The sequence below is a fragment of the Aulonocara stuartgranti genome (genome assembly GCF_965226115.1).
Source record: "Aulonocara stuartgranti genome assembly, chromosome: 6".
NCBI classification, from domain to species: Eukaryota; Metazoa; Chordata; class Actinopteri; order Cichliformes; family Cichlidae; genus Aulonocara; species Aulonocara stuartgranti.
This window is the reverse complement of record NC_138944.1, coordinates 17,293,915-17,307,064: the sequence shown is the minus strand read 5'-3', so window position 1 is coordinate 17,307,064 and position 13,150 is coordinate 17,293,915. Positions and strand designations below refer to the sequence as shown.

The 13,150-nt window shown below is 40.6% G+C and overlaps 1 protein-coding gene across 3 annotated transcripts; it reads left to right on the top strand.

Annotated features, from left to right (window-relative positions):
* Window positions 1–1,875: 1,875 nt before the first annotated feature.
* Window positions 1,876–11,434, top strand: LOC309708632 (ubiquitin carboxyl-terminal hydrolase 46-like). 3 transcript variants are annotated; one of them, XM_082536851.1, is made up of 23 exons: window positions 1,876–2,528; window positions 2,676–2,800; window positions 4,199–4,267; window positions 4,367–4,533; window positions 4,628–4,712; window positions 6,254–6,334; window positions 6,533–6,588; window positions 6,887–6,956; window positions 7,066–7,149; window positions 7,638–7,693; window positions 8,013–8,103; window positions 8,189–8,272; window positions 8,382–8,482; window positions 8,606–8,662; window positions 8,763–8,894; window positions 8,987–9,110; window positions 9,197–9,348; window positions 9,454–9,553; window positions 9,694–9,770; window positions 9,951–10,059; window positions 10,669–10,726; window positions 10,896–11,053; window positions 11,140–11,434. In XM_082536851.1, exons 5-23 carry the CDS (start codon window positions 4,677–4,679, stop codon window positions 11,143–11,145), a joined length of 1,632 nt encoding a protein of 543 aa, XP_082392977.1. In that variant the 5' UTR covers window positions 1,876–2,528; window positions 2,676–2,800; window positions 4,199–4,267; window positions 4,367–4,533; window positions 4,628–4,676; the 3' UTR covers window positions 11,146–11,434. The 3 variants fall into 3 exon arrangements, with proteins under 3 accessions (XP_082392977.1, XP_082392976.1, XP_082392978.1); XM_082536850.1 differs by having other exon boundaries at window positions 2,672–2,800; XM_082536852.1 differs by lacking the exons at window positions 6,533–6,588; window positions 6,887–6,956; window positions 7,066–7,149 and having other exon boundaries at window positions 2,672–2,800; window positions 11,140–11,433.
* The last annotated feature ends 1,716 nt before the right edge of the window (window positions 11,435–13,150 follow it).

The window sequence follows — 13,150 nt, the reverse complement described above, 5'->3', positions numbered from 1 at the left end:
TGAGCCTCATCCTCCTTTTGTTCGGACTTTTCCATGGTCATCCACCCGCGTGTACACATTACATCAGAAGTAGGGTTGCCAACCGTCCCTTAAAATACGGAATCGTCCCGTATTTCGAAACAAAAGTACACGTCCCGTATTGAGCTAATAAGGGACGCACTTTGTCCCGTAATACAGTGAGAATCAAAAGTGGCCTATAACTTTTAATGGAATTAACGCTTTGTTTGAAAACATAATTCCCAGCCCCTCTCCTGCTTTGTGACCAATGAGCTGACAGCACACTTATGACAATAAGTGTATGACAATTCAGATTACCGCTCATCTCATTGGTCGAGGAAAGGTCGCTTGCGGAGAAAATACCGGAAGACAACAGATGACCACAAAAAGAAGCATGGCCAACAGGGAAACAAACGCCGACACTGCGGTGCAAGTCTCGGACGACAGTACACCTAAAGCTGGGCAGACACTGTGCGATTTTTTTCAGTCACGATATTCAGCTCCTGCTCAAACTGCACGATTGACTCGCAGGGTTAGAAGTTGGTAGGTCACGATGCAGGTCTTACACTATACGACCCGATGCTCTGATGCGACCTGAGAGCTCACACTGTGCGTCCATAAAATTAAGGTTATAACAGAAAATCTGTCGCTCGCTCGCTCTCTCTGTCTTTCACTCACACAGACACACCACCACCACCAACTTTGCTAAATTGCTAATGAAAAACATTTATCAGGCAGCTGTGATTGAGCAGCAGTGTAAATCCAACTATTTTCACGGTTGTTGTGGTCGTGATCATTTTGTGATGCCACATCGAAAAGGCTCGGATGAGCTTTCCAAAGTTCTACAAGTTGTGCCTCCATCGCTTGTGTCCAGATCACACGCTGCACAGCCGTGCTGCGCCGTCTTTTTCACCAACGTTTACGTTTGCGCGTGAGCAGTGTGAGCGGCTGTGGTGAGACCCTCACGAGCGATTGATGATCGGGAGCTGGTCGTGAGGTGTTAATCACTTCTCGTTACCCCACGTATACTACACGACGCACGATGAAGGCCAAAATCGGGCCGATCGCCAAAACCGTCGCACGACTCAAAAATCGTCTCAAAATGGGCCAAAAATCGCACAGTGCGAGCCCAGCGTTAGAGCAGCAATGTTTGTTCCCCTCAGAGAAAGGGAAGAATGGGAAAAGGAAAACACCTGGCTGGAAAAAGTTAATATGGGCATGTGCAGTGAATATCAGCGCTATGTGGCCAGAAGTGTGATAATATAATTTATTTTGTGTAATAAACAACTGCAAGGATAGATAGTCATCTATTTGTTGTAATCAATACATAAAAGTAATACATAGGTGAATAATGATGATGAGTTATGATGCGTAATCATGGGAACAAGCGGGTTTACAAACAGGAGCAGCTGATTACCATTAGAAAAGCTGAAATAATACCTCAACTGAAGCCAATTGTACTAAATGCACTAAATGTGCACTGTTACAAGAATATTTTTCTTTCTATTGTTTTCTATTATTTTAAGTTAAGCAGGACAGAGTTCTTTTAAAGAAAGATTTACTTATATTCTCAAAAGTTAAGCATGACAGGCTTCTGTTTAAGAAAGAGACCTGTTTTATTGTGGTAATGTTGTCATTTTGAGCTAAAAATAAATGGCTAAATGATCATTTGTTTCACATGTGTTCATATCACAAAGAATAGAATATGCATCTACTTAAATCAACTTCAAGTCAAATGGTTAAAAAAAATAATTTCACACACAAAAAAAGAGCTAGAAAATTCACCACACTGGGAATGGTGAAGACAACTGGGTTGCCCGGCCCTGGCCACGAGGTGTCCCTTATTTATTTTTCAGGGAGTTGGCAACCCTAATCAGAAGAGACACCACAACACAGAGTTAACACTGCATTACAATAAGAAAAAAAAGACCCGGTGCTGAAAACCCCCCCGGAGGGAATAAGATTAGTGCTGTTAAAGTCAATGAGGTGTCAAAATAGGCTAGCTGTTCTGCAGACCCTGTTCACACAACATAGCTGACTGAAGAAAAATGTAAAATATTATTTACCTTACCATAAACTGACTTTAATATTGTTTAATTTGATTTTAAATAATATGCTCAACTGTGTGCCAAAACTGGGGATCAAGCTGTAACGTAACTACAATTCAACTCATGAGTCTTACTCTAATCGGTGTAACGTTTTCTAACTTGGAGACCCAAAACAGGCTATGTTAGCTTAACTTTAACAGCAATGAGTAAAGGAATTGGGGGTCGGACCCTTCGTGTTTTCAGCCTAAGAGAGATATCAAGGCACAGATAACTTAACCACCTCAACTGCTATACCAAAATAAATCCTTGAGGGTTTTATTTATGTTGTTTTTAGCCTGTTTGAGCTTCAGTCAGTTTTAGCTAATATGCCTGTTAGCTAATGCACTATAAGCTAACAGGAAGTTCGTAGGATCCAGTGCAGGTCATCTACCCCCGAGCAGGACAACCAGAATGTCCCCAGGGTGTAATTACAGACAACCCCAGGTAAGTGCTTTTAATACTTTGGCAAATTGCGGGTCAAAATAAGCATTGGTGGTCGAATGCTGTTCTCCAGAGAGAGAATATTTGTTTGGTGTCTTGTTGTGCTTGCTATGCATCGCTGACTCGTTTCTTCTTTCTGCATCAAGTAAGGAATGTAGTGAAAGTTCCCAAGAGGTTAAAAACACCACTGAAAAAATGCCATCAGACCTGAGTTGGGACACTTGGATTATGGAGCTTCTGGACCAAGAGAGTGGATGGGAGCATGTGTTTAACAAGTAAGAGAATAACGTCCCCCAAAATGTTTAAACTTCAAAGCTCATGCATACATTAGTGATGGGCAGATGAAGCACTGAAGCTTTTCATCCAATTGGTTCACCCCAGCGCAAAGCTTCTTGAAGCTTCATTTGCTCTAGTAGGACACCTACTGGACGTAAAAATATTAGTTGGCATGAATTTGAAGAGTGTGGCCTTTTGCACACAGCCTGTAAATGTCAACAACAAAAGGAGTGTGTAAAACATGTATATTGTAGTGATGCAGTATACTGTGTATATTTATACTGGCAGTATGGAAAATGATTATTTGGAAATGCTTAAAATGGAAATGATCATTTACTGTGAGGTGAGGTGTGGTTGGGGTGTGGACAGTGGTTGTGCTTTTGTAACGTTGAGGTATGGACAGCTACACACTGAGGCGTCAGTCCTGCCCATATTTTATTCAGTAAAAACTAAATTTTCACTGCTTTTATGACCTTTTTAGTGGGGAGAACATAGCTAGGATTTAATGATTTAACAAATCTTATAAATCCTTTGTCCTCCACAATGCTAAATGGCTGGGAGTCCTCAATCACCATGCTAACCAGGTCTTCATCTATTTGAGATTGTTCTCCTGAGGAAAGACAATAAAAACAAAGCACAAATATAAATATCACACACGTAACTTATTACAGTTGTATAATATTGTTATATCATTTAGTAACATTACGGCATGCTATTATTATCATGGCATTTGATGGCTCACCTGGTCTTGCTCCACAATCAGTGTTCCCCTTATTCTCATGCAAAGCTCTGTAGTGCCTAAGCATGGATGAGGTGTTGTTGTTATATCCCAGCTCCCTGGCACATAGCAAACACTTCACCTTGTACAAAAGTAAATACAGCTTAACTTAAATTGTATTGCACCATCAGTATTATGAAAATACATCTTCTGTAGAAATACCTTGTTGGGAGGAATAAGATCAAAATGTTCCCACACAGGGGAGGACATCCTCCTCTTCTTAGCTGGCTCCATTCTCTCCTGAGTTTCTCTCCTCACTCTCATAAACCTCCAAACTGCCTCCCAGCTGTCTCCAACTCTCACTAACCGCAGCTCTCCATCAAACACCTACATTTTGATTGAAGTCTGAGGGGTTTGTATCGCTGTCACATCTCGCAGCAAAGTTCGAACCACTTCATGAACCAGTCACGTGGTACAGCCGGGCAGCGAGGCTTCGGACGTCATCATTTTCAGCTCCTCCCATAAATGAAGCAAGCCTCGATACGCTCATCGCGGAAACGCCCCCTCCATTACTCGACACAAGCTTCGGAGCCTCAATACAGAACGTCACATCACTAGCATACATGCACATCCAGTGCTCAGCGTCTAATTGTGTGTTTGTGTTTTTACCTTTTTGCAGTAGCGTAGTGAAACATTTGGGCGGTGGATAAATAATGGAAAATAAAATTCAGACCAGAGATGGCTTCAGGTGAGTACACGTGGTGCACAAGGACCAAAGCTCACCTTCTCAACCTGGACAAAATGAATTATTTTACACTGATACTGTAAACTTTTGTTTGTGTGTCAGGTTTCCATACATCGGAAACAGCTGCTGCATCTGTAATTCTGTCCATCCTGAGGAGAGTCCACACTCTACATCAGATCCTTGGCTCACCTATAATGACGCACAGGTGCTGCACACAACTGGATCTGCAGCTTGTGAGGAACAGCAGCATCCTGTTTTACAAGATTAACGTAAGAAGACACAGCATCTCATCCTGAAGTGAGAGAATGGCACGCCAGCTGCAGCCTAATCCAATCTCTCTTCTTTTCTTTTTTCGGTGCCCAGACATCCTTCAGTTTCATCATGTCATCCCTAACCATAGCTGTAGAGTTGGATGGAGGATGAAGACAGCAGAGAGCAAAAGAAACAGGTAAGAGCAGACAGGTAGTCAGAGTTAACAAAAACTTTTAAAGCCAGTGTAGCTTCGGTTTTGAACACATTTATTGATGACAATTTTACATAAATAAGCAGTGTGTTATACTGTTATCAGATGTGGAGTCTCACTAACCACTTTAATAGTGACTTGTGTCCCAAATACTGTTTATTTGTCTTAGTTACAGATAGTGAAATAAAAATGGGAAATGATTGTTTTATAATTGTATACTCAGCTTGGTCGAGAACGAGGGGCAGGATTTTGAATTGATGCCATTGGTGCATTTACTAAAGTTCTGGGGTCAGTTTGAATATCAGTGACTTTGACCTTGAGTTCAAGTTTTCTGAAAATGTTGTGAATGCTACAACTCTGTGACGAGAAGTAAGTCTCCTAGGTCTTTAAATTTGTATATAGGTGCATCTACTAGGAAGCTGAAGGGTTGCACTGCGGGCCATCTGTAGAGGTGTAGAGTCAACAACCTGTCTCTGAACGTGGACAAAACAAAAGAGATTGTTGACTTCAGGAGAGCACAGTGGGATCACTGCCCACTTAACATGAATGGATCCTCTGTGGACGTCGTCAAGAGCACCAGATTTCTTGGTGTCCACCTGGCGGAGAACCACTCCTGCTCCCTCAACACCAGCTCCATAACCAAGAAGGCCCAGCAGCGTCTCTACTTCATGCAGAAGCTGAGGAAAGCCCATCTCCCACCATCCATTCTCACCACCTTTTACAGTGGGACTAATGAGAGCATCCTAAGTAGCTGCATCACTGTCTGGTATGGTAACTGCAGCATATTGGATCGCAGTACCCTACAACGGATTGTGAGAGCAGCTAAGAAGGTCATTGGAGCCCCTCTCCCCTCCTTATAACACCCGCTTGCTGGAGGACCCCACACAGCCTTCAAACACACTCTTCACCCTGCTGCCTTCTGGAAAGAGGTCCCACAACATCCGGGCCCTCGCTACCAAACTACGGAAAAGTTTCTTCCCACAAGCCGTCAGACCCCTGAACACTCAGTGACTGCACTGGCACACGCACACCTTCACACACGCCACTACCAAGCACTTGTCTGCAGTATCTCACACTCATACACATACATACAGACACCAAGTTACTTTTGCACAATACTCAGCATTTTGCACATTTCCATTGTCTTGTGTCTGTTTCGTCCTGTTCTGTCACGTTTTGCACTGTTTTGTCTTGTTTATTTTTGCAATTTATGCACACTGCACTTTATGTAGTCCTGGGTTTGTCCGTATATGTCATATATAGCACCAGGGTCTCGGAGGAACGCTGTCTCGTTTCACTCTGTACAGCACCTCTGCACGTGGTTAAAATGACAATAAAAGCCACTTGACTTGACCTGTTTTGTGTAGCAGTTGCTTGGAGACGAGCACCATACAGTTCAAATGAGCATACATTCCAAAATATGCAAATTTGCCCCATACATCATAATGATGATGTTTGCTGTTCAGGGTATGAACGTTCTATGCTGAAAGTTTATAAATATACAACCTTTGACTGCTTGTTTTCAGTTGAACTTTTGCAAAGCTGAGGAGATTTTGGCTGCGATCACATCAAGTCCAAAGATGTTTAAACTTCTTTTTCACAGAAAGGTAAGTTTGAAGAGACTCGCAGCACATTTCTATGAATATTTTCTTATGGTAAACAAGCATTTTTGAAACTTTTAAGGAAGCTTCTTGGATGATTTCTGTAAAAACTGAATTTTGAATCCAAATGAAGGATTTTGTATTTTCATACCATATACTTTGTTTTATGCCATTACTGATGTTGGTTTTCTTGTTTCTAAACAGAAACCACACAAACAAAACGTGGCAGAGAAGGAAATTCCTTCTACGTCTCATCAGAGGTAAAGAAATGCGCCAGTCTTTAATGCTGCTGGAGATATTTATAGCAGTGGTTGAGTTGGAGCTCTTTTATTTCCCTTTTATTGGTGTTTTGTATTTACATCTTTTTTACTACTTCTAGTCTTGTCTATAATTTATATTGATTCAGAGATTAGCGTTTGAAAATGTAGAGTGTAAATGTACAAAATACATGATTTTGTTCCATTACAGTTATTAATTTTTATCTGCAATCTCCAGCATGTACTCCTTGTTAAAAATTTGCACTTTGAAAAATAACATTTACACTTTTGTCCTCATCAGCATCCCGGATGCTCCTGTTACTGAAAATGGTCAAAAGAAGAGAAAATGGAGACACCTCTGCTGTTCCTCGGTTTGCTTTTACACAAAACATATGAAATGCACATTCTCTTTAAATTGCACTTGTTAATTTAAAGTGACTTTACTTTTTTAATAAACGTATGTTTGTTCGTCCTCTGCAGCAAACTGACAGCGATGCAGAGGCAGAGAGCAACACTGTGAAGACACAAAAAAAGTGTCGCTGGTTTCTTTTTAAATTCTGGAAGGTATGTTTTATGGAAAGAGTCACTGTCATCAAGCATTTACTCATCACAGTTAAATGAGAAGAATTAAGAGCAATTTAGCACACAGCCATGTCCTCAAATTAAGTTCAAAGATGTTTAAACGTTTTTTTTTCACAGAAAGGTAAGTTCGAAGAGACTTGCAGGATGTTTCTCTAAATATTTTTTATGGTGAATAAGCATTTTTGAAGCTTCATGGATGATTTCTGTAAAAACTGAATTTTGATCAGAACCAAATGAAGGATTTTGTATCTCATAGGACAAACTTTAAAACTCAATTTAAGGCATGAATAAATTGTTTTTATTTTATTTAAAGATATTCCTATATCTGCTTCATGAGCTGACAGCTCACTAAAGTGATAAATAATATGAAATAATACCAAATTTTCTAACTGGACACTTTTCATGGAGAGACCCACTTGGTATGTTTGTTTTATGCCATTACTGATGTTGCTTTTCTTGTTTCTAAACAGAAATTACACAAACAAAACGTGGCAGAGAAGGAAATTCCTTCTACGTCTCATCAGAGGTAAAGAAATGCGCCACTCTTTAATGCTGCTGGAGATATTTATAGCAGTGGTTGAGTTGGAGCTCTTTTATTTCCCTTTTATTGGCATTTTTCTTCCACCTTGTGTATTTACATCTTTTTTACTCCTTCTAGTCTTGTCTATTATTTATATGGATGCAGAGATTAGCGTTTGAAAATGTAGAGTGTAAATGTATAGAATACATGATTTTGTTCATGTTGGTATTCCATTACAGTTATTCACTTTTATTAGCAATCTGTATTAGCAAAATGTACTCCTTCTTATAAATTTCCACAACATTTACACTTTTGTCCTCATCAGCATCCCGGATGCTTCTGTTGCTGCCACACCAGCTGACCCTGAAAATGGCCAAAAGAAGAGAAAATGGAGACACATCTTCTGCTGTTCCTCGGTTTGCTTTTACACAAAACATATGAAATACACATTCTCTTTAAAATGTACTTTTTAATAAACTTATGTTTGTTCGTCCTCTGCAGCAAACTGACAGCGATGCAGAGGCAGAGAGCAACACTGTGAAGACACAAAAAAGGTCTCGCTGCTCTCTTTTTAAATCCGGGAAGGTATGTTTTATGGAAAGAGTCACTGTCATCAAGCATTTACTCATCACAGTTAAATGAGAGCAATTAAGAGCAATGAGGCACACAGCTATGTCCTATATATTTATATCAGGTAAGAAGCACCACGGAAACGATCCCAGCAGACCTGAGTTGGGACACTTGGATTATGGAGCTTCTGGACCAAGAGAGTGGATGGGAGCATGTGTTTAACAGGTAAGAGAAAGACGTCCTCCAAAATGTTTCAACTTCAAAGCTCATGCATCCATGCACATACACTGCTCAGCATCCTGACATCTTTCCTAATTTTGTGTTTGTGTTTTTACCTTTTTGGAGCAGTGTAGCATGCGGTGGAGAAATAATAGAAAGTCAAACTGGGACTATAGACTGCTTCGGGTGAGTACACGTGGTGCACAAAGACCAAAGCTCACTTTGTCAAAGTGGAGAAAATGAATTCTTTTACACTGATACTGTAAACGTTGTGCGTGTGTGTCAGGTTTCCAAACATCGGAAACACCTGCTACATGAACTCCTGCCTGCAGAGCCTCCTCAACATTGAGGAGTTCATAAGAGACATCAGGCGTCAGGAGGTTTTGTGGAGCACAGATCCAGAAGCTCAGCTCTTAAGGTGCGCTACGTCAACCTTCTACTTTCTTCAAAAACCTGAAGAACAAAGAGATCTAACAGCAGAAATGTCTGTTTACCCTTTCCTTTCTACAGAAGGCTCATTGATGTCAGGGACTGTCATGAGTCAACAGATTATGGCCTTAAAGATCACCACCTAAGAGCTTTTAAGAAGGCATTCAGCAGTCAAGCTCCTGAATACACCGGCAGTGCACAGAAAGTGCGTCAGCTATTTGGACATTTCGTTTTTTTGCTTTACCTTCTGATTTTGATGTACTGTTTTAAATCTCTCTGCTTTTCTTTCAGGACGCTCATGAATTCCTAACATTGTTCCTCAATGAGGTCAAAAGGCTCGCACCTCACCTGGAGAGGAACGCAGCTCTCCTGGGCCAAAGTTATACCTGCCCAGTAGAAGAGCATCACATTTTTAAAATGGAAAACATGAGGACATGCAAGAGGTAAGCCTGTCTTTCAGAAACGCAGAGCTGGTTGCAATGTTTTCATATACCTCTTTTCCACCTACCTGATCTTTACTTTAACTACGTTACTCCTGAAATGTGTAGCTGTGGTCACCAATCATCACAGCACGAGGACTTCACCAGCTTGTCTCTTGACCTTGTTCCAGAGGGGTCTATTATAAACATGTTAGAGACATACTTGAAGGTAAGATCACAAATTCCAATAGAGTTGTAGTGTCAGCGATCTTAACACACCTTTTTTGTTAGTGTTTGTGCGTATGTGTGTGTGCATATGTTGAGATTTCTTTCTACCATAAAGCCTGTTTTCTCTGTGCTGTTGTTCAGGAACAAGAAATAGAATTTCGCTGTGATTGTGGAGGGACGGCCTCAGAACTGAAGTCGTCTTTTGATACACTGCCAAGGTGAGTAAGGTCACATCAGAAGTGATCGACTGACCAGGTTTCCAAACTGTGGCGCATCAAATATCAGAGTTTTTCGAGACAATACTTGAGCAGTCGTTTTCTCCCATCTTCTGTTTGTGTTTGACACTCATTCTTCTTATTTTCTACCTTGTTTGTGTTTTTTTTCTTCTTTTCTGCCAGAGTCCTGATCTTGCATCTGAAGAGGTTTGGCTTTACACAAACCTACAACATTAAGAAGGTGGATGACCCCGTCAGGCTGCAGAGGGACTTGGTGGTGCCATCCAATCAGGTAAAAACAGACTGCAGAACGTCTCAGGCTACGTCCACACTAGCCCTGATAGATTTGAAAACTCCGTGTCCACACTAGCGTTTTCAGTCATTTTCAAATAGTTGTGCGTCTGCATTGAAACAGCCGAAAACGCTTACGTTCCAGTCCTGCGCATGTGCAAAAGTGAGTGAGGATTACAGAATTTGAAGAAAAGCTATCCGGAGCATGTACAAACTGATATTAATCTTTTTTAGGGCTGTCAAAGTTGAGAGCAATCAAAACAACTGCTGTAAAATGCACTCGGCTATCTTTGTTTAATTGCTCACATGACTGCATCACATGACTAAAATGCATCATCGTTTTAGAAAGTCTGCGTTTTCGAGTGTCCACACTGCGACGGGACAACTCCGTTTTGAAATGTGTGCGTTTTCGAGAGCGTTTTCAAGATGCTGTGTTTTTCCTTGAGGAAAACGCCGTCTCAGTGTGGACGGGAGGTCAAAGCGGAGAGAAAACGATGTGTTTTCAAATGAAAACGCATTAGTGTGGACGTAGCCTCAGCAAATCAGCTTAATTATGGCTCTGATGTGAGACTTTATGAAACTAACACTCTTTGGATTTGTTCCTTCTCAGGGTGGTGGCTGTTATAGTCTTGTCAGCATCATCAGTCATTATGGAGGCACAGAGTCAGGTAAAACAACAGACTTGTTACAAACAGAAAATGAAAACTTTCTACTTTTCAGTGAAGGACTCACACACAAAAGCTTTTGATGTTCTAAGAAGCACTAAGTCAAAATCACTGTTTGCTTGAATCAGTTGACTTCCAGAAGTTGGATTCATTTGTCTTAATGTGATTTCAGGACACTACATCTGTAATTCTGTCCATCCTGAGGAGAGTCAGCACTCTACATCAGATCGCTGGCTCACCTATAATGACGCACAGGTGCTCCACACAACCGGATCGGCAGCTTGTGAGGAACAGCAGCACTCGGCCTACATGCTGTTTTACAAGAGAAACGTAAGAAGACACAGCATCTCATCCTGAAGTGAGAGAATTTTTAAATGTCCTGTTACCTTGTTAACCAGTTTTGTCTTCATTCTCAGTTCTGAAACAGGAAATGGAAGGAAGGTCATCATCATGCTGAGAAGAAACAACACTCGTCCCAGCCCACCATCGCACACTGGAGGACAAGTACTGGTAAGTATTGCCCTCAGGAGGAAGGGTCCTCCCAGAGAGCCTGGTCCTCCCAAGATTTCTTCCTCCAGGAGGGAGTTTTTTCTTGCCACCGTCGCCCCACATTCACTGGTCTCATCAGCAGGGACATTTTTAACATCCTAAGACCTGAACTCTTTCATGGCATGCATTTTTAATTTCTCTGTGCCATTTGGGTTGATTGGGATCCGATGAATGTGAAAACAAAGACATCAGATTCGGACTATCTTTTTTTTGTTTCTCAAAAAAATGAGATCCACATATGAGGACATTCATTTTAAAGTTCGATTGAACAGGGGCAGTGTAATGTCCTCCCTCATAAGTGGATATCAGGTTTTTGAAGAGCAAAATTTTGTATTTTGGTCTCATAAATGTTATGTCCACATATGTGGACACCAGGTCCTAGGAGGTTAAAACAAAATCTACTAGTAGTGCAGCACTACTAGAGATCGTCCTTTTCTAGACCAGTGTTTGGCTTGCTCTCTGGAACAACAAATTAGTGCTGTCAGCGTTAACGTCATTTTAACTAATGACGTTTACGCTGACAGCACTAATTTGTTGTTATTATTATTAATATTATTATTAATTTATTTGTAAAATAAATTAAATTTAAAAAAACAAAGAAACAATTTGATTCTTTATGTTATTTTGTTTTATTAAAATCAAAATAACAACAAAACAAAAATAACTAATAAAAAAAATATTAAAAGTATTCAGCAGTGTTTTGTGAAATTTGTAATGAGCCTTAGTTAAGTTGATGTCACAGAAGTTTCTGAATCATTTAGATTGTTCAACAAACTGATTCACTCAGGTAAAGATGGTAAGCTGGAGCAATGGTACGCTTGGAGTTCAGTTTAAGTTTTCAGACAAACATTCACTCGATCAGTTGCAGCTTCTGCTTTTAAATAAATGATTTAGCTGCAAATGTTTAGCTGCAGGTAGCAAAGTCCAAAAGTGACAACATTTCCACTGCAGTCTCTCCAGAAATGGCTTATAAACTTTTGACCAAATTAGACATTTATCCTTGGATCATTGACAACCCTGTAGGGTGAAAATCTTTAATTGTACCTTTTATAACATTTTAACAAGTTACTGTCTCCTGCTGCATGTTTCCTGTTTTGGCTGAACTTCATCAGCTCAAAAAACTCACCGTGCTGTGGTGTACTAAATGACCTCATGTACAGGACACACTGAAGGCCGGTTTGCAACGTTTAATCAACAAAGTCAAGATCAGTTAACAACAACCGGACCCAGTGTTGTATATTTGTTTCCCAAAAGATTGAAATAGTGGAGAGAAATCAGGTTCTGAAACCATCCAGAAGACAAAGTCTCCAACTGGTTTGTGGAAGTCCAGTTTCTCCAAATTAATCAGCGGGTGAAATGTCTCTTCATGGATGGTTTTGATTCTGTTGTTGTTCACGAACAAAGCCCTCAAAGCAGCATATGAAAGAAAGTCATCTTTCATTGTTGTCTCCAGCGTGTTAAAAGAGAGATCGAGCTCAGTGATGAGTTTTGAAGCAGCTGCAGGGACTTCTCGAAGGTTTTGGCTCAAACAGTCGCAGGATGTTGTTCACAGTGGTGACACTGTTGACTGGTGATTGACAAGCACTGAGATACTAACATGACAAACACAAGAAACATCATGACTTATTCTCCTGAGTGCCTGCAAAACACAAACACAAAATCAAACTCAAAGCTTTTCTCTCAGGTGCTGGTGTGGCACAATCTAATGATAAGAAAGGTCATGCTAACAGCTTTTGGAGCACAGCTGCACAAAATAACAGCTTTTGGAGCACAAAATGCATTAGAGGTAAACCCAGTACCCAAACATGTTAACAAGGATAAAGAAAAAACCTGAAACAAAAGCAGGTAGTGTGGTGATTTATGTTGTGAGGATGCTTT

Coding starts and splice junctions, on each gene's coding strand:
- LOC309708632 (XM_082536851.1), top strand. CDS start 4,677: ATGGAGGATGAAGACAGCAGAGAGCAAAAGAAACAG. Junction 8,663..8,762: donor GGGACTATAGACTGCTTCGG/GTGAGTACACGT, acceptor CGTGTGTGTCAG/GTTTCCAAACATCGGAAACA. Junction 10,060..10,668: donor TGGTGGTGCCATCCAATCAG/GTAAAAACAGAC, acceptor GTTCCTTCTCAG/GGTGGTGGCTGTTATAGTCT.